The sequence below is a fragment of the Eptatretus burgeri genome, chromosome 1 (genome assembly GCF_056783735.1).
Source record: "Eptatretus burgeri isolate ZD-2024b chromosome 1, Ebu_testis_v1, whole genome shotgun sequence".
NCBI classification, from domain to species: domain Eukaryota; kingdom Metazoa; phylum Chordata; class Myxini; order Myxiniformes; family Myxinidae; genus Eptatretus; species Eptatretus burgeri.
Window position 1 is genome coordinate 141,667,605 of NC_140961.1, and position 27,258 is coordinate 141,694,862.

The 27,258-nt window shown below is 44.0% G+C and overlaps 1 protein-coding gene across 1 annotated transcript in view; it reads left to right on the forward strand.

Moving 5' to 3' along the window:
* LOC147035641 (forkhead box protein K2-like) overlaps positions 1–27,258 on the forward strand; it is a 115,981-nt gene that overhangs the window by 29,339 nt on the left and 59,384 nt on the right. The window contains exon 2 of the mRNA XM_085845788.1: positions 25,012–25,230. Coding sequence (XP_085701914.1) covers positions 25,012–25,230 — 219 coding nt within the window. The remainder of the gene's footprint in view (positions 1–25,011; positions 25,231–27,258) is intronic.

Genomic DNA, 27,258 nt, shown 5'->3' on the forward strand with positions numbered 1-27,258 from the left:
TTCGCACTAAACTTGGCGGACGGGTTGGGTGTTTGATATAGAAGAATTGATTCGATTTTGGTGAAGATCCTAATCTAGATCATAGAATTAAAAAAAAAGATTCTTCACTATTGAGAGATGGGGCCATAAATGATATAAGCACGATATTCAAGAAGTTATGGACGAGTTCTGACAAAACTTGGGTGATGAGTTTGGTAGGTGACGAGAACAAGCCGATTCGATTTTGGTTCAGGTCCAGATGCAGATCCGGCCTATCGGTGGGATACAAAACGTAAACTGCTCAGCCGAGTGCCGTTCTAGTTTTGTCGCGTAACTACCCCTGCAGTCTGAGAACGTTCCTCATGTTTGTCTGATTTTTGAGGCTTGAATCTCATAGTGTGACATTTAGCCAATTGTCTTTTCAATGAGCGATTGGCATTATACTTGTGCAGTGGGTGTGGAGGGGAGGTGGATTGCCAGTTGGGAGCCAAAATTGAGAAATGAAAGAGAAAAGGCTCAGGGTGAATAATTCAGGAAATGAAAATGTGGTTCTTCTTTGTCTTGCGTATGGCAGCTTGTCTGCCGGGTAGCTATCGTTTTGTTGGGGCGTGACTATGCTGCTGATGCTGTGCCCCTCTACCAGTACACTCGTACTCATTTTGCCGACCTCACAAGGATGACATGCTGAGTCAACCCCACCTGGTGTTGATTCAGTGGAAAACGGGGCTCGAACTCAGGACCCTCAGATCGCAATCCAGCCACCCTAACGACTAAGCCAACACCAGGCTTAAAATGTGGTGAGGAGGAGATGGTAATGTGTTTAATGGAGTTAAAGAGAGCAGGAAGTGCTTGGGAATGGTCAAATTGTGGTGTTTTGTGTACATAATATGTAGATTGCCTCTCATGTCCTTGTACTCTATGTTCTCATGTCTTTGTCCATGTATAAAAAAAAACAACGTTATAAACCCTGGAGAAAGAAAAGCAATCGTTTTAAAATAATTGTCACGACGAGCTCGTGTCCTATCTTCTGAAGAAGTCGTTGACACGCAGAGCTTTTGCGTCGACTCCATTTCACAACCATTGTGATTTGCAGTTGAACTTTTTCCCCCATAAAAAGGAATTAACCCCACCATTGACTCGAGTCATTAGAAATTTCAACAAAAATGTTTGCTTCTGAGAATATACGTTTAATCTTTGCTGCACGTCATGTTTACAGATACCTTGAGTAAGTCTCACAAAAGTTGATTTGGCATTACGATTTGTTGTGCTCAGTAATGGAAGTTCTGATATACTGCCAGACCATGTTCTTGAATGCATCACACCCCACACAGCTGCCCTTCTTTGGGGCTGACTCTTAAAACACCCCTCTGGCTTTCCTGCCTCGGCACGCTCATTGTCCTCCGAGGGCCAGTTGTTCGGCGTTGTCTTCCCAGTGTTGTAAATCTGTCCCATCGCTGACCTTCCGAGCTGGGCAACCCAGTGTCTGCTGAACATGTGAGCATTGCTGAAAGCTGCGGGCCATCTGCTCGGTATGTTTGTGGGTGGCCTTGCCGCTGTCAGAACTGTGTGAAGCAGCAGTTTCTTGATTGGGGGTTGTATTTGTTCCATAAGCGGGTTGGAGTTCCCGTTTAAACGGATGAATACGATATCATGTGAGAAATGTAACGTTGATACGGAAGTCAATTTGGCTTTTAAAAAATTTGATTGATTTCCTTTTTTTATTTTTTTTTACGGATTTTTCATTTCCTCGTCCTGTTTCTTATATCTTTGCTCGTGTGTGCACGGATTTGCACGTGTAGGGCATGCAATTGCTTGATTTAAGTCTCACAAATGTGAGTTTGGAAATTTACGTCGGTTTCTTGTTGATATCAATCCATTAGGATCGGTATGAAAGTAATGCCTCTTATTTGATTTCTCACTAAATATAATTACAATTGCAACACGAAGGGCACTCGGTGGAGCGAATACCTCCGCCAGGTAATGCCTGATCCATGAGAACATATCTGGCCCAATACATTTTTGAAATTTCATGCTATACAGTACTATATCGTTTTTTTTGGCCCAATCTCTCCATGGTGAAGAATCATTTTAAAAATTAAACAATTCTCATATCCAGATCCGGATCATGCCTGGTGTTGGCTTAATGATTAGAGTGGTGGGCTGGGGATCCTAGGATCCTGAGTTCAAATCCTGCTCAGCTATTTAATTAATACCAGGTGAGGTTGACTCTGCCTGTCATCCTTCCGAGGTCGGCAAAATGAGTGCCAGCTTGCTGGTATCCTGTGGTGGAGTGGTGACCAGTCCAGGATTGTACCAAATAGACCAGGAGTCTGCTTAGGCAGCACCAACGTTCAACACAGAGTATAGTCCCAATGGATGGATAGATCTGGATCCGGATCTTCACCAAAATCTAACAAGTTCTCCTTGTCACACATCGAATCCGTTGTGAACTTTTTGAGATATCCTGCAGACAGACAGACAGAAAGGGGTGAATACATAACCTTCACCTTCGGGGGTGGAGGTAATGATAATCATGGGGAATATGCATACTTATGTGCAAATCTTATTTTGTTTTCTGCATAGTTTCTGTCAAATCATCATCATCGTTTTACGGCCGTTTCCATGCTTGAATGTGTAAGCCGTGGATCATCTAATGACTGCATTTGATTTCCTATCCTTCAGCGTCACATCACACACCGACCTCACGATTCTCATTTCATTTCGTTCATACCTCGGTTCATCCTCCTTTTTGATCACCCATGTTTCACTGCCATAAAACATCATGGTTTTTACGCAAGCTGCATGAACTTTTCCCTTTAATTAGAGAGAGGTCCCTCTTGATGTCAATGGGGGTAACAACTCCCTAAACTTCCTCCGGCCACTTATAATTCTTACAATCGCTGCTGCTTCCCCCACCACCACCTCTGCAATGCATTTTAATGAGCGCATCGATCCGACTCTTATTTTCCAGTGGTCACTACAGTTGCAGGACGACCACTTTGAGGCTTGTCGTTGATATCGGTTTCCCCGTTTTTGAAAAGCTTTGCCCAACGTCGAACTGCTCACATCAATGATGGAGTCACTGAACACATTCATTCATCAATGGTAGAGTTACCGTATCCACTGGAGGAACCTCTTTCCCAGTAAAAAAAATTAAATATCTATTCTCTGCTTCGTACGCACATCCAGCAGGGAAGCCATTTTGAAAGAGCGGTGTGATCGATCACACTGTCGCTTAACTTAAAATATGTGTGAGATGCAAACCTTTCAGTGTGATCTCTTGTAGCTTTCCTACAATGCTTTGGTTACGAACTGCAAAATTAGAGGTATTACTTTCGTGCAGACCCTGATTTATGAATAATCTATACGATGATGTCCCGTGTCCTCTCTCTCTCTCTCTCCCTCTCTCTCTCTTCTCTCTCTCTCTCTCTCTCTCTCTCTCTCTCTCTCTCTCTCCCTCTCTCCTACTCTCTCTCTCTCTCTCCCTCTCTCCCTCTCTCCCTCTCTCTCTCTCTCTCTCTCCCCATCTCTCCCTCTCTCTCTCTCTTTCTCTCTCTCTCTCTCTCTCTCTCTCTCTCTCTCTCTCTCTCTCTCTCTCTCTCTCCTCACAACTTTGCACATCATCATAAATCAAACTTCATCGGCGTAATTAACAGTCTTACAATTCTGCTTATGGTATCTAAATTTGCTTCCAACTCCTCCTTCTGCTTTGGCCCAGTTGAAAGTATAGTTTTGTCAAAGTGTTCATGGCGTTCGGGTGGGTGACGCTTCTCGCCCAACCACCACAGGATTGTTGTTGCTGTTGTGTTACCCTGCAAGCGAAAAGTGGGATTGAGCATTTGGTTCATTTTGTCTGTCTGTCTGTCTGTCTGTCTGTCAAAAACATCAGTTGATGATCGAGGAACAACTTCATTTCAATTGAATATTATATTTGGATCATTAAACAGAACGTGCATTGCGACACAAACCTGTAGTTTAGCAGTACGTTGGCTCTGAATTTGTCCCAATCGTGCATACGCAGAGAGGAGTGAGATAATTGTTCTACTCTGTCTGCCTGCCTGGCAGCTAACCAAAATTCAGAATCGTTCCAAACAGGAAACTTACTGTTTTTAAGGACGTCACAAAGGACACAAACGACAGGCACAAATAACTAATATAACTTGTTAAATAAGGTGGTGTGAAAGATGCCGCATCAACAGCGGTAAACTCCTGGAATAAAAAAAAAAAATTCTTTAAAATCTTTATTCTATTTAAATTGAATTATATACTTGGACACTGTAGAACATAAATTGCCTTTTTGGCACTTTCAAAACCCTTCTGTGTCGCAGTACTTGGACAAAATATTGCATCATTTTACATCATCTCGACCAATCAAGTTTGCCACTCGCAGACACCGCCCATGTCCTTGTTTCTCAAGACTGTGTGGGGTAAGAAGCTGCTCTATGAACTCTCTAGTAGTTGTTGCTGTGGTTTTATGGCCCTCCTATCCCATCAAATGCCATTCCATCTCATCACCTGTCCTTGACAGGTGTATCCGCTCGTTAATAGATCCTGATCTCAGCTGTCATAATAAATGTGAATTATTCAAGAATAGAGCTCTTTTTTTTTTGTTTGTTTGTTACCAAATGCACCAGGATCCACAAGTTGGCTCAGCGTCAGTCTCCTCACTTCCACACTGTTTGGTCTTGAGCTCAATTCCCATTGAAATTGAATTTGCCTGAAACTGAGATCTGTCGCCGTGTTGTCAGCTCCAGCGGGGAAATGAAGTTGCTGTGATTTAATTTTTGTTGCGGGCATCTACAATCTTGATGATTGCGTTTTTCAGTTTGGATGCCAGTAACCTGCGGCAATTCGAAGCCCTCTCTGTTGAGAGTACGTTCCTTCTCAACCGAGAGAATGGAGCTCAGCCACATTCGGATCCTTCCTCGTCTATAGTCCTTGCACCAGGTCCATGAAAGTTGTGACTCCAGGAGGGGGGAAAGGTAGAAGACGTTTGACCACAAGACGCCACGTCATTATTGCGGATATGCCAGTCATGCCACTGGGTTTCCCTCCCCAGTTATACGTTCATTCTTAAATGTCGCTGCTGCAGCATTGTTCAGAGATTTGTGAACAAATAAAGAAAACTACACCGTATGGAGGAGACGTGTAGATTTATGACCATATTACTTCTCTTTTAGGATTAAAAAAAAATCCTGTTGGTTCATAATTGTGCACTTCAGAGGAAATTTGCCATCATTGCGCGGTATTGTTGACTTGCGACCTCTTGGAGCTCGCTATTGGAGAAATCATTTTAAAATAATGGTCGTTTCAGAGCCTCTGTGGCCTTGGACACAAAAATGCTCATGCCGCAATGCTTGTACTTCCTGTGTTCTCATAAGTTATCTCCAAGTGGCAGTCGTAAGCAGTGTTGCCACCTTTGCGTCGCACCACCTCCATGCTGGAGGTGGTATGTCGGCACAATGTGCAGTACTTGGGCCTCGTGCAATTTTTTGACACGAGGGTGGAGCTGCTTGGTTTCTCTGAAAAATGTCACTCGTTTTTGGCACGTTTTGCTCAAACTTCATTTGTTCATAACACCAAGTTACCAGCTCTGATGCAATGCAGTTGCACTCTCCGAATGTCTTAACTCTGTTTAACTTCCCGCCATCTCACTCCGTCGTCGTTCTCTTCCCTTTTCTGGATTATGAGGGCCGCAGGGTTTGTTTTCTTCTGCTTTTCCATCCTTCGAACATTTCTTCACTCGATCAGTTTATTTATTTATTTATTTTTTTTATCTTCCTCTTTCTGAAGGCCAACTTTAGATAAGAAAGCTTGAGTGTGTGTAAGTTAATGAAATATTTTAAAATTGTTTTTAAATGAAACGTAAATCCCAAACTGCTGCTAAGTCTTTTCTCACCGACTAAAACGGTGCGAACCTAAAATGGTACGCCATAATATTCTGTATTGGGCTGCCAGCGAGACTTTGTCGTGTTACGTGTGCTGCCATTGGGGGACCTGTTTCATGTTCAGGCAATGGGAAAGGTTCAAAACCTTTGGCTCGCAAAAGCTTGCATTGCCTGGCCTGGGCTTTGGGTGCAACTTCATTGGGTTTGGTGAAGTCATTCAGCAGCCTCTCTTTGCTATTCATTCTTCAAAGTGTTGTCTTTATTACACATCTTCATCGGTCATATGATTCCCTGTTACTAACAGGGCTGACTTCCTTAGCCAAGTTTCTTGTTCTGCAAATCGTTTTGTATCTGCAGCACATTTGTGTGCAAAGCATTGTTGATTATTTGAGAGGAAGTTAAACGGGTGGCCTCTGGTGATTGCGTCATGACCCAAAACCACCTCGGTGTTTGCTTTCATAATAACTTGGAATGGAATGCATTTGTTACCTCCGCCAGCAAAGGTGGAAGGAGGTTCTGTGTTCACCCTTGTCTGTCTGTCTGTCTGTCTGTCTTTGTTTGTGTGTAGGATATCTCAAAAAGTTGTGGACGGATTCGGACGAACCTTGGTGGACATGTTGGGTGTGTGACGAGGAAGAATTTATTCAATTTTGGTGAAGATCCGGATCCGGGTACTAGAATTTTAAAAGTGATCCTTCACCATCGGGCGAAAAACGATATATAGCATGATATCTCAAAAATGTATTGGGCCCGATATGTTCTCCTGGATCGTGCATTGCGTGACGGAGGTATGCGCTCCACCGAGTGCCCTTCTAGTTACTTATTTAAGTTTGTTTGCTCTCTTCCATAAAGACCAGTACTGTCGGACCCCGCTATTCACGGGAGATACGTTCCTGAAAAAAAGCTGCGAATGTTGAGTGCATTGTTGAAAAAAGAAAATGTTGAAGCAGATCACACTTTGACCCTCGAATACACGGGGTCTGCGAATAGTGAATCTGCGAATAGCGGGGTCCGACAGTATGAGATTGGTGTTGATGCAATTTATTTCTGTGACGTCATGGCACATAGATGAGGTGCAAAACTCTGACAGATAAATGCTGAATAATGACTTGTCCATTTCATTGTGACCGCATCACACAATGTTGTGTTGTGGCGAATGTTTTCACATGGGGATCTAACATGGAAGTAACAATCTCAATTATCAGTTATTATATATCCACCTCTGGTGGCAATCAATGCTTCGAGGTCCAGGGTGTGTTTTCACTACTCTTGGCAGTTTTGAAACGATTGCTTAGATGGGTCATGTGAATGTATCGGTCCTGAGCAGGGAGTCTTTATCCTGAGAGGTCCACTTCTTGACATATCGCTTGTTGATCTATCCATCCATTGGGACCATACTCTGTACAGAGCGTCGGTGCTGCCGAAGCAGTCTCCTGGGCCATTGGGCACAATCCTGGACGGGTCGCCACTCCGACGCAGAATATTCGAATGGCTCAATCATCCCAGCAAGCTGGTACTCATTTTGCCGACCTTGGAAGGATGACAGAGTGAGTCAACCCCACCTGGTATTAATTCGACTGATGAGCAAGAATTGAACTTGGGACCCGAGGATCCCAAGCCCACTACCCGAACCATGAAGCCAATACCAGATACTGTTAACAATGTCATCTATTGTAAAGGATTTCTGTTAAGCAGTGGCTTCATAACATCTTGTGAGGTCATAAACAGTTCCTCTCTTCATGTTGAAGAGCCTTGCAACATGGCTAATTGGAAATTGCTTGGTTCTTTTAATTTTCTGACAGATGTGGCATTGTAGTGGATTGTTCACAGTGCACACAAAGCAAAAAGTGGGGTTAATCAATCGGTTAACGTCCGTCCGTCCGTCCGTCCGTCCGTCCGTCTCTGTAAATGTCAGTTCATAATTGAGGAACAACTTATTTCAATTCAATCTTGTATTTTGAACACAAATCGGAAAACAAGCCTGCCGTTTAACAGTACTTTGGCTCTGAATTTGTCCCGACCGCACATGCACAGAAAAGAGCGAGTTAATTGAATTGTTTTACTGTTTGCCAGACTGGTAGTCAAACAAAATTTAAAATCATTCCAAACAGGAAACTTTCTGTTTTTAAGGACGTCATACAGGATATAAATACCAGGCACGAATAACTCATGTAACGTTGTAAGGTGGTGGAAAAGATCTCGCATCAACGATGGTAAACTTCCGATTCAACGTTTTTGGGTTTTTTTTTTTCTTCTTTCTTACAACCTGAAACACTTATTTTATTTCAAACTAGCAGGGTTACCAGCGTTGCCCTAGTGGGAGGCAGGGACTGACTGAGGAGTGGGAGTAGCAGGAGAGCCAGCACGGCTGAGAATGGTGCAGGCGGATCGTGGGCAGGAGAACCGACGGGATGGTGGGGGGTGGGTAGGGAACTGTGTCGGGGGCAGGAGAGCCAGAACACCATTGGGTAAAGGGGTTTTAAGTGTCTTTGAGGTCTTAATGGTCTTACAAGTCATTTGGGTGTTGAGGATCTTTGAGGTCTTAAAGGGTCTTTGAGGTCTTTGAGGTCTTCTGGCAAGAAGGGATCTTGAGGGGCTTCAGAATCTTAGGGATCTTAACCGCCTTTGGGGTATTTGGGTTTTTAAAGTGTTTTTTTTTTGTATACCACGTTGAGGCTCGTGTAAGAGTGAATACACAGAAACATATAACGAGGCAGGAGACAAGAGGGGTGGTTGAGGGAAGCACAAAATAGTGGAGAACAAAGACAATAGGATATCTGTGGAAGGGATGGGGTGGGTACATGGGTAAAACAAGATGGTACTACAAGGACTTTTCAGGAAGGATAATGGGGAATTTGACAGATGTAGGTTTGGGGTGGATTAACGGGGGTAGAAACAATAATGCTTTTGGATGCGGAAAGATATTGCAAGGTGGTGAACAGCTGTTTTGAAGACCTGGAGGGAAGAGTGGGATTGAAGAGAGTGTGGGAGTTTGTTGAAAAGGCTGGAAAAAAGAGGAATGAAAGAGTAAAGGTGAGCAGTAATTCTTGATTTTGGTAATTTAACCAGAAGGGGGTTGCTAGCGGATCTTGAGCGCCCTGAGGAAATATAGGGGGGACAGATCACAGACAGAGCAGGGGGGCAAGGCCAGATAGTATGTGGTGGAAGACAGAAAGACCACCGACCTGCCTCTGGTGAGAGTGAGACTCTCAAAGACTCAGCTTCATTGTGGGAGATATCAATGATCCAAAATGCCTTGGTTTCCACACAGTGAAGTTGAGCTTGGGGTCTACTCTCCCCTCTGAGCTGGTGCTCCTGCCTCTCACCATCAGATTGCGGATGAAAGCTTTGTATGTGGTCAGGAGCTCAGGTGTGCCGAGGAAGGACTTTGCACGATGGAGGATGTCCAGTCGCCGACTGGTTTTGGAGGCCAGCTTGGAGATGTGGCTTTCCCAGGAAAGATCATGGCATATAGTGAGGCTCAATAGCTTGAATGAAAGGACTTCTTCGAGGGGATTGCCGAGAAAGTAGATTGGGGGGGGGGGGAGGACGTTTCCAGATGGTCCTTTTGGAGAGACAGAGTGAGAGTGTTAGATTTGTCAGGATTGAAAGACGTGTTCCACGTGTTGGACGAGCTTGTGATTTTATCCAGATCTTCAGAGAGCGAAGAGGCTGCTGCTTGCCGATCTGAGGAATGAGAGATGGGTGCGGCAGTGGGTGGTGTCATCAGCAAAGATTCTTTGAGGTTTAAATTGTGTTCGGAGAATTCGATGGTCTGAAGGGTCTTATGGGTCTTCGGGGTCTTAAGGGGTCTTAATTCCCAAGCATGTAGAAAGTCTTCTCTCAAGCATCTAGATATAGGTCTTGTGGTTCTTCAGGGTCTTTAAAGGCTGAGGTTGTGGATGAAAATACATTTGGGCTGTGTGTCAAATTTGGTGGTTGTAGATCCAAGTGGTCCTTGCGAAAAACATGAACAAACACAGACAGACAGACATCCGATTAATCTTATTTATTGGATGAATTTTATATTTGAACACTGTACAACACAAATTGCCTTGTTTTCATTGCAAAAAACCTTCAGTTTTGTATTACTTGGGCAAAACTTTACACCATCTTGACCAATGAAATTTGCCGCACGCTCTCAGGGCTGAGTAACAGCGAGATTGAGACAAAAAATGTTGGCTTGTGGTTCGAAATCGTGCTCATGCTCGGCAATATAGATTGAAAAGACCCTTCCCATGTGCTTTTTCTCACGACTGCGTGGGGGTAACAAACATGCTCCGTGAACTCTCAAGTTTATTTTATCTACAGAAAGTTGAGCTGTTTCTCCATTTTTCACAACGTCTTCTCTCATGTTGCTCTACTTGGTGCCTCTGCTGCCTGACCCACTCCAGCACCACAGACTGATCTGTGTTTATTGAGCAAATCACTCGTGCTGTTTTTGTCGATTATACAGTGCCTATAGAAAGTCCACACCCCCTTTCAAATGTTGCCGTGTAGCCTGGAATTAAATGAGACTTTTCCCACCTTTATTTACACATCGTAACCTATAACTTCCAAGTGAAAAACAAATCCTACAAATTTCAGAAAATTAATTAAAAATACAAAACTAGAATATCTTGGTTGGATAAGTGTCCACCACCCCGAGTTAACACCTGGTGGAAGCACCTCTGACAGCACTTTGAGCTGTGAGTCTGTGGGGATAGGTCTCTCCCAACTTTGCACACCTTGATTGGACAATATTTGCCCATTCTTCTGGACAAAACTGTTCAAGCTCAGTCATGTTGTGTGGGGAGCGATGATGGACAGCAATCTTCACGTCATGAAACAGATTTTCGATTGGATTGAGGTCGGGGCTCTGACTGGGCCACTGTCAAGGACAATTATCTTTTTGTTCCTGAGCTACTCCAGTGTAGCTTTGGCTGTGTGCTTTGGGTCGTTGTCATGTTGAAAGGTAAACTTCCATCCCAATTCCATTTTTCTTGCTGAAAGCAAGAAAGCATTTTTCTTGCTCAGGGTTTTCCTCTTGGATTTTTCTGTATTTTGCTCCATCCATTTTCCATTCTATCCTGATATGTGCCCCATTCCCTGTTGATTTGAAACATCCTCATAACATGATGCTGCCACCATCATGCTTCACAGTCGGGATGGTGTTCTTTGGGTGATGTACTGTGTTGGGTTTGCGCATTTAGGCCAAAAAGTTCCATCCTGGTTTCTTCAGACCACAAAACGTTTTTCCACATGGCTTCAGAATCTCCAGAGTGGTTTTTTGCATTCCTCAAACGGGGCTCAAGGTTGGCTGTTTTGAGTAATGGCTTCCTCCTTGCCACCCGACCATACAGGCCAAACTTGTGGAGTGCTTGGGATATTGTTGTCACATGCACACAGTGACCAGTCTTTACCATCAAGGCATGGTGCTCATTAAAAGTTTCCATTGGCCTCTTGGTGGCCTCTCTGATCAGTCTCTTCCTTGCTCAGGCATCCAGTTTAGAGGGACGACCTGATCTAGGCAGGGTCTTTGTGGTACCATACGCCTTCCACTTCTTAATGATGGTCTTGACTGTGCTCTGAGGGATATGCAAGGCCTTGAAATATTTTTATACCCTTCCTCTTATCTGTGCCTTTCCACAACTTTATCCCAGAGGTCTTTTGCAAGCTCCTTGGTGTTCATGTTTGAGTATTTGCTGTGAAATGTACTCCCTAGAGGAATCCTCCAGGAACAGCTGATTTTATTCTGAAATAATCTAAATCATGACAATTTAACACAGGTAATGTAGCCAATTAATTTGGTTGATTGGTTACCAATTAACTTGGTGTGATGTTGAAGTTGATTGGTTACACTTCTGCTAATTTACAATTGATATTACTAGTACGTGCTCGTACGTGCGTGGCCGTACGTGCAAACAAAAAAAAAAAAAAAAAAATCTTTCAAACCACGTGCCAGAAACAACAACCACACAGGCCGTTCTTTCGCTCTCGCATGGTCATACGTGCGTGGCCGTACGTGCAAAAAAAAAACAAACAAAAAAAACTTTCAAACGACCACACAGGCCGTTCCTTCGCTCTCGTAAACGACGACTGGATTGGGGCATTGTGTTTATCTTCAAATGCGCATAAGAAATTGAGAAATTATTATAATACAGAAAGTCATCCCTATCCGGAAGCCCATACGTTGTAACCCGTAATAGGGAACGTGGCTGAGGATGTCTTCCCCAGCAGCCACGCCTACGCAGCAACGTGTCCTGTCATTGGTAACTAAATGGCGCCCTTTCCCCATCGGCCACACCGACGCAGCAACGTGTCTTGTCATTGGTAACTAAATGGCACCCTTTCCCCATCGGCCACGCCCATGCAGCACCGTGTCTTGTCATTGGTTGGTAAATAAATGGCCATAACTTGGGAACCACTTGTCCGATTAATATCAAACCTTGAAAAGGCACATACTCAGGTCCCCAGCAATATAGCTGGCAAGTTTCAATTAGATCGGACCAATGGTTGTTCAGAAACAGCGGTGACACACACAGAGAGACAGACACACACAGAGAGACAGACACACACAGAGAGACAGACACACACAGAGAGACAGACACACACAGAGAGACAGACACACACAGAGAGACAGACACACACAGAGAGACAGACACACACAGAGAGACAGACACACACAGAGAGACAGACACACACAGAGAGACAGAGAGACAGACACACACACACAGAGAGAGACAGACACACACACACACACAGAGACAGACACACACACACAGAGAGACAGACACACACACACACAGAGAGACAGACACACACACACACAGAGAGACAGACACACACACACACAGAGAGACAGACACACACACACAGAGAGAGACAGACACACACACACAGAGAGAGACAGACACACACACACAGAGAGAGACAGACACACACACACACAGAGAGACAGACACACACACACACAGAGAGACAGACACACAGACACACACAGAGAGACAGACACACACAGACACACACAGAGAGAGACAGACACACACACACAGAGAGAGACAGACACACACAGACACACACAGAGAGAGACAGACACACACAGACACACACAGAGAGAGACAGACACACACAGACACACACAGAGAGAGACAGACACACACAGACACACACAGAGAGAGACAGACACACACACACACACACACACACACAGACACACACACACACACAGACACACACACACACACAGACACACACACACACACAGACACACACACACACACACACACACACACACACACACACACACACACACACACAGACACACACACAAAGTGAGACATACACAGAGACACTCACACACACACACACACACAGTGACACACACACACCCACACACACACACACACACACACACACACACACACACACAGAGACACACACACAGAGACACACACAGAGACGCACACACAGAGACGCACACACAGAGACGCACACACAGAGACGCACACACAGAGACGCACACACAGAGACGCACACACAGAGACACACACACAGAGACACACACACAGAGACACACACACAGAGACACACACAGAGACACACACACAGAGACACACACAGAGACATTGCTGGAATTATAGATAGATAAGGGGGGCTGGACCCTTATCCAACCAAGATATTCTAGTTTTGTATTTTTAATTAATTTTCTGAAATTTGTGTAATTTGTTTTCCACTTGGAAGTTGTGGGTTACGATGTGTAAATAAAGGTGGAAAAAGTCTCATTTGATGCAATTTAATTCCAGGCTACAAGGCAACATTTGAACGGGGGTGTAGACTTTTATATCGGCACTGTATTCGCCACCATGAATCAACCAAACTGGTGTTTCTTGTCAAAATACTAGACGGTGTTAACTTGTTTCTAGTGTCAACCAACATGCACCCTACCCTTCATTGTGGGACATTTTCAATGTTTTCGAGTACACATGAATATTTATCATCAAATTTTCGTGACATATTTGGAATGTTTGTGAAAAGTTCTCAGAAAAAAAATTGAAAGTACTCAAAATTGTCCAAGACGTGCCCACGTTGTGTATTTTAAAATAACGTACTGTACAAGGATGTACAGTACTGATGGAGTACTGCTCTCCCCTCTGGGCTGGTGCTGCTGCCTCCCACCTTTCTCGGCTTCACGCTGTCGAAACCAGGGCTTTTAAGATCATCGGCATCTCCCGCAATGAAGCTGAGTCTTTGGGCCTCTCACTCAATCACCGCAGGTTGGTTGGTGGTCTTTCTGTCTTCTACCGACTCCTCTCCAGCCTTGCCCCCCCTACTCTCTCTGCGATTTGTCCCCACCACATTTACACAGGGCGCTCAAGGTCCGCCAACAACCCCCTTCTGGTAAAACTACCAAAATCACGAATCACTGCTCATCTTCACTCTTTCATTCCTCTTTTTTCCCGCCTTTGGAATAAACTTCCTCACTCTATTCCTTCCCATTCTTCCCTCCAGGCTTTCAAAACAGCTGTTCACCACCACCTCTTATCTTCCCCCATCCAAATCCTCGATGTTTTCTACCCCCGATAATCCACCCAACCCCACATCCTTCATTTCTCCTGCTTTCCTTCCTGAAAGTCCCTGAAATGTCCATCTTCTCTTCGCCATGTTCCCCGTCCCATCCCCATCCCTCTCCCTTCCACAGTTCACCTAATGTGTCTGTTCCCAACTGTTTTGTCCCTTCCACTCCCGCCCCTCTTGTCTCATGCCTCCTTGCTGTGAGTTGTGTGTTAGCTCTCATACGAGCCTCAACCAAGGTATACAAAAAAAAAAAAAAAAGTTTAAACAATGAAGAATAAATTCTTTTTTTAAATTAATATACAGTTATGTACTGAAAGATATGAAATGACGTTGGCAATTCTTGGACTGCCGTGATCATCTTGTTCCGAGGTACTTCTGTGTGACCCTCAGAGATACTACGAGTAGTTTTGGATTTGTTTCCACCTTTTGAAATTTGGAAATATTGGAGAAACGAATGCTTTTTATGGCTACGCCAACAAAGTTGCCGGAGGCATGTTTTCAGATTGTCCGTCCGTGCGTGTGTCCGTCCACAATAGGTTTTCGTTACCCCGATAATTCAAGAACGGCTGAAGGAATCCAAGTCAAACTTGGTACAAGTTTTTATAATGATTCAAGGATGAATTGATTAGATTTTGTGGTCAAGAGATTAAAGGTCAGAGGTCTCGTCGGGTAAAAATTCTGTTACCGAGCTAACTTGTGAACCGGTGATGGGATTTTGACCAAACTTGGTACAAGTATGTATAATGATGTAATAATGTGGGCAGAGGCATATCGGTCGACATCGTGACGTCGAAGAGTGCCGTTCTAGGTAATGTTTGCAAGCCGCAAGTTGCAGTGTTCTCACTAAGACTGCAAGCAGTGTTGACGATAATTTGCTACATATCTGCCTAAACATCTAATTTCTTTCCTTTTCTCATTTCCAGTTTTGTGTGTTTGGCAGTGCTGTGATTGTTGAACACAAAATTTAAGACTTGGTACATATAGCTGCTGTCGTATCGGAGAAAACGTCACTGAACTCCAAATGCGAAACACGGTGCGATTTTTGAGGATGGGAGGGAGGATAATTTAAATAAGTAAATGTGCTGTCTACGGCGTCGAGTTGGGTCTTATTTCTGAGCAGGTCCTGGCATCGTGTTTCTATTACGCACAATCCACCTCGGTCACCTTGGAAATTTTTGGGATTCAACTGCAACCGTGCTCCATCACCTCTGCCTCATTGTTCCCAATAGACGTGGGCCATTTGAGAGCCTCCATCGTCATGTGGGAAATCCATTGGCATGACATTTTAATAACTTTAAATCCCAACATTAAACTCGGTTTATACCTGCACTTGGTTTAGCATTTTTGTTCGAGTGCATCCTAGGTTCGATTCCAATCTGTTTTGTTCATTTGTCGTTATCCTGTACGTAATATTTGGACAAGCTCCACCATGAGCCTTAGACGACTGTACATAAAAAGAAAATTTATTACTACCTTGCTCGATATATTCTTTGGAGGAAACTCTCAGCCTCAGTTGTGGTGCACAGGTAGTTTTTGCTGAGTGTTAAGGGAGGTTAATGCACCATGTACAAACTTGTTAAGCATCAGTCACTCACCATACATATACATCTACTAATAAACGTTCCACTTTTACTATTTAACATTCCAAACAATCCCCACCTTGTGGAGTTGCTCTCAAAAGTAAAAAAAAACATTAAGTCTTTCATGAACCAGCTGGCCAGGCCTGACGTTCGTCTGTGGAGGTGGCAGGGATTTACGATTCATTCATGGTGCTTGCGAGAAGTCGTCAACTATTTGAAAAAGACACTTGATGGGATCTTTGACACCAACCAGCTAAATACTCACAGATGGGGACACCCAGCTTAACGTCCACCCAAGGGACGGCACACATTTTTGATGCAACAGCACACCTGCAGAGCACCAATCCACCAGCTTGTGCTCAGGGTGGGAATCGAACCCAGACTAGACAGCCAAACGGTAAGTGCGCTCCCTCTCCACCATTCCGTCACGATATGGTCGGGCACTTAAGTTTGTGACCAATTTGCCAATGTGTGATGCTGGTGGAGAATTGGTGGTGTTTTCGAGTTTGTTGTAGTCGCCGGATGCAGGTGCATCGTAATGAAGTGCAGATGTGGTTGCGAGGAGTGGAATGATGCCAACTCCTTTTGTTTTCATGGCAAAGGGCGATGTGGATTAAAATGTGCTTTTATTTGCCAGAAAGCCATTTTCTATAAACATATCCATGTATTTGATGTTTCATCGATGAGCAGGATGGAGACTCGGTTGTTTTTTTACGACGGTATCTTGTTTCACTCTGTTCAATGATTATTCTTCATTCATTAATCCATGTAATCAAACCTCCCCCCTGCCTTGTGACGCCATACCGAAAATTCCCCTTATTGACTCCCTCGCTTGATTTGTATGTTGCTTTCTCTCTTCTGGTTACACAGCACTATTTCGGTGCTGTTCATTCTCCACGTCTCTGTACACCGCTTCCCTAAACTCACTTATCTATCTATAATTCCAGCTGTGTGTGTGTGTGTGTGACCGCTGTTTCTCGACAACCGCTGGTCCGATCTAATTGAAACTTGCGAGCTATATTGCTGGGGACCTGAGTATGTGCCTTTTCAAGGTTTGATATTAATCGGACAAGTGTTTCCCAAGTTATGGCCATTTATTTACCAACCACTGAAAGGACACGTTGCTGCGTAAGCCGGTGCGCGGCCGGCCGACGATGACATCACGTGCCGTGCCGGTTACGATGGGGATCGGTGACTTAGTTACCGTGGCGTATGAGTGGCAATGGTCAATGGCAGAGAATGTCATGGCAAGCAAAGACAGGGAGGTAAACTTGATTTTAATTAACTCTGTGTGTGTCAGTATCACAGCAGTTGTTACTTCAATGCAAGTGATAATTCGTGGAATGCATGTGCACATTCCGTACGGGCACGCACCACTTCCGGATCGTGATGACTCAATGTATTCTAATAATTTCTCGATTTCTTATGCGCATTTATAGATAAACACAATGCCCCAATCTAGTCGTCGTTTACGAGAGTGAAGGAACGGCCTGTGTGGTTGTTTGAATGTTTTTTTTTTTTTTTTTTTTTTTTTTTGCACGTGCGGCCACGCGAGAGCGAAGGAATGGCCTGTGTGGTTGTTGTTTCTGGCACGCGGTTTGAAAGCTTTTTATTTTTTGCACGTACGGCCATGCACTTACGGCCACGTACGAGTTGTTTTAACACACACACACACACACACACACACACACACACACACACACACACACACACACACACACACACACACACACACACACACACACACACGGAGGGAAAGTATGTTGTACGAGTAAGTTTCATCGAATCTTCCAAGAGGATTTGACTTTGGAGGCCCTGAAGTTGAACCTGTGCAAGTTTTGTTCGATTCCATCAAATTTTGTGGGAATTTTTTTTTTTTTACAACTTTCTATTTTCTTCCTTTTAAGGGAAGGGTGGGTGCAATTGGAATCATCTGAGCTATGTAACCACAAAGTATTTAATATGCACATAAGCAGTACACATGTTTTTTGCTTCATGTACGTTAAACCCCGAGTTATTTTTTTATTTTCGGGAGCAATAAAGGCAGCGGTCTGTTGCCTATACACTGCCCAAATAAACGGATGTTTCAGAAGAACGTGTCGCGCATTTGAAGCAAGATCGACCGTCGGGTGGGTACTCTGCTGTGGTATTAATAATAATAAGGATAATATCATGACCCCCCCACCTCCACCCCTGGCCACTCCCATAGGGAATAGGTGCTTCTAGTTATATTAACGGTACGTGTTGAATCCTTGCTTGATGTTAAGCATTTAATGGGATAAGAGCATGGACAATCCTCATAGGTTGGCATCCATGAGGAGGATCAAAAATCCTCCAAAGTAAATGCCCCACTGAGTGCAGTGAGAAAGGTGGTGTCATTGTTGTGGTACTAGAGTGCCCCGGGAAGTGGCTGCACCTTCCCCCAAGCTCAGTGGCTGTATTTTTTTTTTGTCTAACAATCCTGTTGTGTCTCATGTTTTCGTCTGTAAGTCCATGTGTGTGTGGCAGCTTTGCTACGAGCCTTAGATCCTGTAAAAAATAATTTTAAAATAAAAAATATATATTGTAGTGTCCAGGGGGTTTAAACCCTACCTGGAGGGATGGCAAAGCTTCTTCCTTGAAGGCTACAACCGAGACTCGGGGATTAACGGTGCGCGTTAGCGGGGCGTAATGGCGGAGAGACAATCCACACAGGAGAATCACGGGGAGGAGCACAGCACAAAGGCGCTGTACCAGGACAGCACAATGCTACAGTATCTTAAAAGGAATACATTTAATGAGAATAAATGAATGTTTACAACGGCCAATAATTCAAAAAGGTAATGATAATAATAATAAAGTAAATAAATCCTACAGTCAATGCGTCTCCCACACAGACTCGATACAGACAACGGGGACACAAAATGAAAAAGAAAAACCTTCCTTTTTAACTATTCCTGCACTTAACTTGGCCCAGAGCTGATCCTTGTGGAACTGGACTCGAGGAGCTTCTCTCGTAGCAGGATGAACACGCCAGGCAATCCACGAGTGGCACTCCACATCAAGGCTCAAAGCCCCAGTGTAATGGCTTTGGGTACTCCGATTGTCCTTACCGACCAGACCAGAAGCAAAAGGCCAGCGTTTTACTTCACCACGTGAGCCAAATCACCTCAACACAAATTCAATGGCCGTGTTGTCCTTGGCGTGCGCTCAACCTCGTCTCTCGCCTCTCCAAACAATGCACCTCGTGCCTCCACTCTGATCTCGGCTCTCCCAAAATGCCAAGCCAACTCCTTCCTCTTATAATGTGCAACATTTTTGCTTTGACCTCGATCACGCCAATATATCATCCTATGCAGTAGTCGGAAGCCTCTCAAAATGCACCAGCCAACTTGAACTCCATTCCCCTCTCTCGTGCGCTCCCTTCAACTTAGATCATGCTGATCTTGAAATCCTCCGCTTCGGGGGCGTGGCCTGCACGCACCAAACCGGGGAGGGCGGGGCTTCTCCTGCTCGGCTAGCTTCTGATGTCACGCCCATCAATCGTCCCTTGGGAGCGTGACTGCGCTTGTTGTCAACCTTTGAAGGGGGGGGGATTTCTGGCCGTTTGTTGTGGTTTCAGGGACGCGTTTCCCACCTTTATTGCCGATCTTGAAATATAAAAACATAGGGAAAAATCACAGAGGGCAATCACATACTGGGGAGCGTATTCTTATTCCCTCGGCTAATTAACACCGCATCAACCCTCGTGTGGTGACACGTAACACTTAAGTTCACATATTCCCAACTTGATCACATCAAGATGCCTTCTGCTCATTCACGGACCAAGCAACGCCACACAATGCTATATTCCCTATTAAATTCTTCCATCTACACCCACAACCGTAACAATATTTGTGTGTGTGTGTGTGTGTGTGTGTGTGTGTGTGTGTGTGTGTGTGTGTGTGTGTGTGTGTGTGTGTGTGTGTGTGTGTGAGTATCAATATATATATATATATATATATATATATATATTTTTATATATATATATATATATATATATATATATATATATATATATATATATAATAATGTACACTGCCAGCCATTAAAACCGTTCAGGAGGCTGTTGGTCCTCCTACAATCGGGAATTCGTGTCAAATGATGTCTCCAATGAAATAATTTGAGATGTTTTTTTGCTACTCTTTGGCAGTGTGGGCTGTGTGTGGTTCACTGCTGCTCCCTCTTCAGCTGTTTGTCTGCAGAGTGAAGGGTGTCTACAGCTATTTGTTTTCTTTAGTGGAGACACCATGCACCCACCTTTACCAAAAATAAATAAATATCTATTCACCATTTCTGCCCACCTGGATGGTGTAAATACTCTTATCTTTTACACCTTCAACAAACTCTCCTATCTCATTAACTGGACTCTTCAGAGATTTTCACCCCTTGCCTTTATTATCTTAATCTTGTCGTCGTCCTTGTTATTGTTGTTTTATAACAGATTCGTTATTTGCTTCCATGTACAGTCATCCCCCGTTTATCGTGGGGGTTACGTTCCAAACCCCCCCCCCCCCCCGCGATAAGTGAAAATCCGGAATGAATGGATGCCTCCCCAAAAAATCGACTAGTCTGGTCTGGTCGGCTTGGCAGTGATCGGGTTTGAGGTGCCGGAGATCGACTCGTCTGGTCTGGTTGGCTTGGCAGAGATCGGGTTTGAAGTGCCGGATATTGACTTGTCTGGTCTGGTCGGTTTGGCAGTGCTCGTCCAACCGCGGCAAACCTTTTTCCTTCCCGAAGCATATCTAGCACCTTAACCTTCTCCTGGAGCGTCAGGACCTTCCTCTGGCACTTCGGTTCCTTGCCAGAAGCCTTAGAAGGTGCAGGGCGTTTGGGCGGCATCGTAGGGCTTGGAGAAAAAAAACGTAGAAAATATTCAAAGTTCACAAGCGAAACTTTGTCTCGTGCTTGTGTTACTGGTCGAGCGCCACGCGTTATAATTTACTGCTTAAATAATTTATATTTTATATATTATTACCGCGATATACCGAGGGAATCCGCAGAAAAAAATTAGTTAGATTCCAAGGGAAAACCCGCGATGAACCGGGGGCGCGATAGGTGAACCGCGATATAGCGAGGGATGACTGTATTGCGTCGTTTTGATTGTTGCCTTTTGTTGTCATGGTGGCAATTGCTTTTCTGGAAGCCTTGTTGCATGTGCTTTTTAACTGAGGTCGGGTTAGTTTGGTTTCAGGTCCTTTTTACACTTAATGCAACAGCTTCCATTTGTGTATTTTTTGCGAATGAAAATAAATGAAGACCAAATCACAACCACTAAATTTGAGAGTTCATAGAATACGATACCCCACGCAGTGTTTAAATATATACAGTGAAAACCTGACATTCACGGACCCCACGTATTAGAAGTTAGTAAAACATGACCTGATTCTACATTTGTGACCCTGTGCTTCTCGTATTCATGTTTTTTTGCGGGCGCAAAATCGATCTCCCACCAGCCGCGTGCATAACACAGCTCAAAAACCATCTCCCACCAGCTGCGCATAACGCACCTCCTACGTGTGTATCCCCCACCACCATCCCCAACAAGCAATAGTCACACTACCCGTCCCTCCTCCATCTACCCACAACCCCTGCACAACTATTTATGTGCAGTGTATCCTGGGTCTCATTATGCCTTCTCATCCCACTGCCTTGACCTGCTCACTCTAACCCTCACCTGCATCCTCTTTGGAAGAGAACATTGGATTCTAAATCATCATCATCATCATCATCATCATCATCATCATCATCACATCGAAAGTTGCATCGTAACTTAAATAAAAATTGGAGCAGTACCTGCTGCTGCTGCTGTTGTTTTTTTTTTTTTAGCCGCGTTGCGTAGCGAACGCTGGCTCGAAGAGAGCTCCGCGTTGTTCTTGTTCTTGCTCTTGTTCTTCTTGTTCTTGCTCTTGTTCTTGCTCTTGTTCTTGCTCTTGTTCTTGCTCTTGTTCTTGCTCTTGTTCTTGCTCTTGTTCTTCTTGTTCTTGTTCTTGTTCTTCTTCTAGTGAAGACAAAAACCTTTCTGGGGGTGAGAATAGGTAGTGAAGCAGGCAGGGAGGCTACATGGAGGTACCTGATGCCCTGGAGGCACTCGATGCCCTGGAAGCTAGCATAGCAAGAAGATTGACTGGTGGAATGACGTGGCTCTTGGATACATTTGTCCTTGTTTTTGTTGTAAGCATTTTTCATGAAACTGTAATGATGTGCATTTTTTAAAATGTTTTTTTTTTAATTTCCCTTATGAATCACAGATTGCTGGGAACCTATCCCCCTTTTTCCCATTGAAACAATACCCCGACATTCACAAATTCGACATTCACGGCATTTTTCAGGATCCTATCTTTCGCGAATGTTAGGGTCTTACTGTACTTCAATTTAAATACAGTAATGATTTTATAGATCGTTTAAAAAAATTCCGGAAGTTTAACGCTGTTGAATAAGTCTTATATACCACACAAAAGAACAGGTCCAAGTACTGCAAAACTGGAGGTTCGTAGAAGTGATGATAAGGCGATTTGTGTTCTACAGTGTTCAAGTATATAATTCAATTTAAATATAATAAAGATTGTAAAAGTTGTATAAATATATAAATTCTGGGTTTTCCATAACTTTCTGGGTAAATGTTGTATAATTCAATTCTGTTTGACTGCCAGACAATCAGAGAGAGACAAAACATTATCTCGCTCCTCTCCGCGCATGCGTGATCGGGACTAATTCAGGGACAAAATACGGTAAAACAGCAGGTTTGTCCTCCGATTCATGTTCCGCTTCATGTTGAAAACATTCAATAACATTCAATTTCAAGAAGTTGTCCCTCCATCATAAACTGATGAGACGCACGGATGGACAGACCTGAACCAATTGCTTCACCCCGCTTTTCGCTTTGCATGCGTGGGGTAAACACACGAGTATGAACACATTAGTACAACACATTAATTGAGTTTCTCTGCATGTTGTGAAAACATTAGTGAGGCGAGTGACGAGGTGCAGTTTGGAGATTGTTTATAATTAGTTGCCTTGTTGCCTCTTATTTTAGGGCAATCTACACGACCTGTCAAAAGTTTTAGAACACCCCCATTTTTCCAGTTTTTACTGAAATTTAAGCAGTTCAAGTCCAGTGAATAACCTGAAATGGTACAAAGCAAAGAGTTAACTGCCAGAGGTTAAAAAAAAGAGTTGAGGTTACTAAAAACTGAAAAATAATGTAAATTTTAGAGTTGTTAAAAAAGGCCTTTTTCAGGGAACAAGTAATGGGTTAGCAACTGCTGCTGTTTTGCAGCAATGGAAGCAAATTTAGCCTTGAAAGTTGATGAAAACAATTCCTACAGGTGTTGCAACTTTTGTTGATTAGTTACAAACCCTCTCTCTGTATAAAAGCAGTGTTGGAACAGACTGTGTTGCTTCAAACTTTGAAGCATTATTTGGATAATATTGCACTGCAGGAAGTAGTATATTGCTATCATGTTGGTGAGAAAAGTTCAACAAACAAAGGAAGACAGACACACCATTATAACCCTTAAAAGTGTCGGTCTTTCCTTTAGAGAAATTTAAAAGCAAGCCAAGGTATCAGAGTGCATTTTCTACACCATCAAAAGGCACTTGAAAACTGGAGGAAACTCTGACAGGAAGAGGTCTGGCAGACCCAAAGCCACAACACAATCAGAAGACAAGTTTATGAGAGTCAACAGCTTGCGTGATAGGTGGCTCACAGGGCAGCAGCTTCAAGCACAGTTTAACACTGGTCGAAGTAAGGAAGTCTCAGTTTCAACTGTGAAGAGAAGACTTTGAGCTGCAGGTTTGACAGGTCGAGTGGCAGTAAGAAAGCCATTGCTAAGATGGTAAAATAAGAAAAAGAGGCTTGCCTGGGCCATGAAGTACTGCCAGTGGACTATTGAAAACTGGAAGAAGGTCTTCTGGACCGATGAATCAAAATATGAAATCTTCGGTTCATCACGCAGGGTTTTTGTACGCCGTCGAGTAGGCGAAAGGATGGCTCCTCAGTGTGTGACACCAACTGTCAAACTTGGAGGAGGAAGCGTGATGATCTGGGGCTCTTTTGCTGTATCCAGAGTCGGTGACTTGCACAGAGTGACTGGCACCCTGAACCAAAAGGGCTTCCACAGCATTTTGCAGCGCCATGCAATACCCTCTCGTCTACGCCTCGTTGGTCAGGGGTTCATCCTACAGCAAGTTAATGACCCAAAAACATACCTCCAGGCTATGTCAGAACTACCTTAGAAGAAAAGAACAAGACGGTAGGCTTCAAATCATGGAATGGCCAGCACAGTCTCCAGACTTAAACCCCATCAAATTGGTTTGGGATGAACTGGACAGAAGGGTGAAAGCAAAGCAACCTACAAGTGCAACACATTTGTGGGAACTTCTGTAACAGTGTTGGGAAGAACCTTCCGAACAATATTTGATTTCCATTGCAGAAAGAATGCCACGAGTATGTTCGGCTGTTATATCTGCAAAAGGTGGAGACTTTGATGGGTCAAAAATTTGGATTAAATTGTTCAACAAAGCGATTCCAAGATTTCTTTTTTATCTGCAATTGTTTATTTGTTCTATACTTTAATTTCAGAGTACATTGAAATTTTAAACTGCTTAAATTTCAGTAAAAACTGGAAAAATGTGGGTGTTCTAAAACTTTTGACCGGTCGTGTACATATCATTTGATAACAGACTTATGCACACGAGACTAATTTGTTGACATCTTCAAAATGCTATCAAGCCAAAATGACTTTTGCCTTTTCTTTTCACCTTGGAAATAGTTTCCTTGATATGGGAGGATAAACTCATGCTTGGTCCATTTACATTCATGTTCGGAATGCTGGATTTGTGCCATCCGAGCATAGCTTATTGGGCAATATGCTTGAGTTTGGACAAAATGCCAGCGTAACTTGTAAACAACAGCCTGATGAAAATTTACTCTTCCTCCCAATCCTTCCCCATGACCTTATTTATTTCCATCCTCCCTTTCACACCAGCTGTACATTCCGTTTTCCAAGCACAAACATCCGGCTCACCTTCCACGGCCCCAATCAAGAAGAGGGCATCGAGGCCGGGGAGGTCAAGACGATGTCCGTCGAGAGGCCGCCATCGCCCTCGGTCCCTGCGCCGGTGACCGGCCCACCAATTGAGAGCACCGTTGCTGAAATAGCCCCCGACCTCACGAGTCCCGTCCCATCACCCACAGGAACTATCAGGTCAGACTTTCCATGATATAACCATTGGCTTGTACTGTTGTTTATTTTGTGCCTCAACACACTCCCAACCCTGCAAACATGACAGGCATCCATGTTTAACATGTCAGACCAAAGTTTTTGTTTTTTTTAAATCTTAATCCCCAAATGAATGGTTCCCTTCGATTGCAAACGCTGGTTCCTCCTGATGTATGTCGATGTTCGTCAATTTCCCTCGCAATGTGGAGGAAAATTTCAGGACAAAATATCCCGAGAGCTCGGTTCATTGCAACTTCTTAATCATTTTGCTTCGGATGTTTGTCATCGTATTTACTGTGGATACGCACCGCTCAGCATTGTTTTCTCTCACATCTCCTGCATTATCTCGTTAAGTTTAATTTGCATTTTTATAATCTCCTTGCTCGGACTTGTGAATTCTGAAAGGTGGCATTTACGACGCACAAGGTTAGAAAAAATGATATGTGTGTAATGCGGCTCAGGCTGGCAGGATTACCGAGAGGTAAGCACGCCTCTAAGCTGTCTAGCTTGGGTTTGAATCCTGACCCAGCTATAAACTGTCATCCTGGTGTTTCACAGGCGGGGCGATTCATCAATGTGGGTGCCGTCCCAAGGACAGACGATGGACGATGGACGCTAAACTGGGTGTTCCATCCACCGGCATTAGTTGGTGGACGTTAAAGATCCTATGGTGTCCTTCGCGAAGAGTATGCGAGCTATCACCGGCACCCTGAAGGATGCCAATGGCAAACCACCCAGTATATCCCTTGCCAAGAAACCGTCTCGGCAGCGGCGACGCTCTGTAACAGAGTAAGGTACATCACAACGATGCAGCTTTAGGTTGGAGATTAGTAGGCCTAATTGTATTTTGCCCAGGTTATTGAGATGAAGATCTGCCATTGAAATTTCATTTTATTTTCGAATGGGTTTATAAGTGAATTCATTCAGTTTCAATGTGCTGCCCTACCATCTCACGTTTAACTGTGGATTGATTTGTAACAAGCACCTCGAGGGTGGAGATCTGCCGCCCATTTTGAGAACAGCTGCCGTACGACGAGGCACCCTCTCCACGAGGTTGGTGTAGCATTCGTGTGTAATTTGAGCCCATTCCACATTCAATCATTTAATGGCCTAAGATGGTGTAATGTTACACAAGCATCGTTGTGGTTGGTTCAAAAGCGTCTCTTCCTGATTGTGAAATTTATGATTTTGAGCTACTGTGTACTCTTGCATAAACGGAGAAGGGGGCAGTACTCATTGTTGGATTAAGGCTTGTGGACACTATGTTCCTGTGTCGGGACATCTTCCACGTGTATGTGTGTTTAGGAGCTTGTGGCATGTTCCCCGCAAAAGAGGTGGGTAATTGTGTTTGTAGAGATAGCGAGGTTAAGATGTCTCAACTAAGGTTTCCCTTTGTAAAACCTGGTAGTGCTGAGCAGGGTTGTGTCGACACGCCACCTTCCCCCTACCAACAGAGGGAAACGACGACTCCTCTGCAGATGTCCGACGGCACGTGGGAGACGGGCATTTGTTCATTGCTGAGGCTAGAAAAGGTGAATGCATTCCGGGTGGAGACTCGTGGAGACCTCGGTCTGGTGATTGCAGAGTAGAGTCCCTATATACTACGAGTAATGACAACTTGCAATTTGAAGCAATTTTGTTTCCATCGAGCCTGGCGCACAGAACCTGCGCCCGTTGTGCGTGAAGCTTAATGCGTCCATTTTCTAATCAAGCTGTTTCTCTGCGCTAAAAAAAGGAGATTATATTTCCGAACGCTTTATGTTTGTTCTTCCACCAACTCAGAATAAGCAAACAATCAGACAGGAATGCTTTAACCTCGAAACATCAAGCAGGACACACGGCAAAATTAAGTGTCGTGCGCAAGTAAAGGTTCCCACTGATTGCCTGATTTGAGGTGTACAGAGCAAGAGAGTAGAAGAAACGCGTGTATGGTTCCTCTATAATGTCTACACCCCCTTTCAAAATGTTCACCTTTTGTTCTCTTAAAGCCTGGAATTAAATTTCATTAAATCA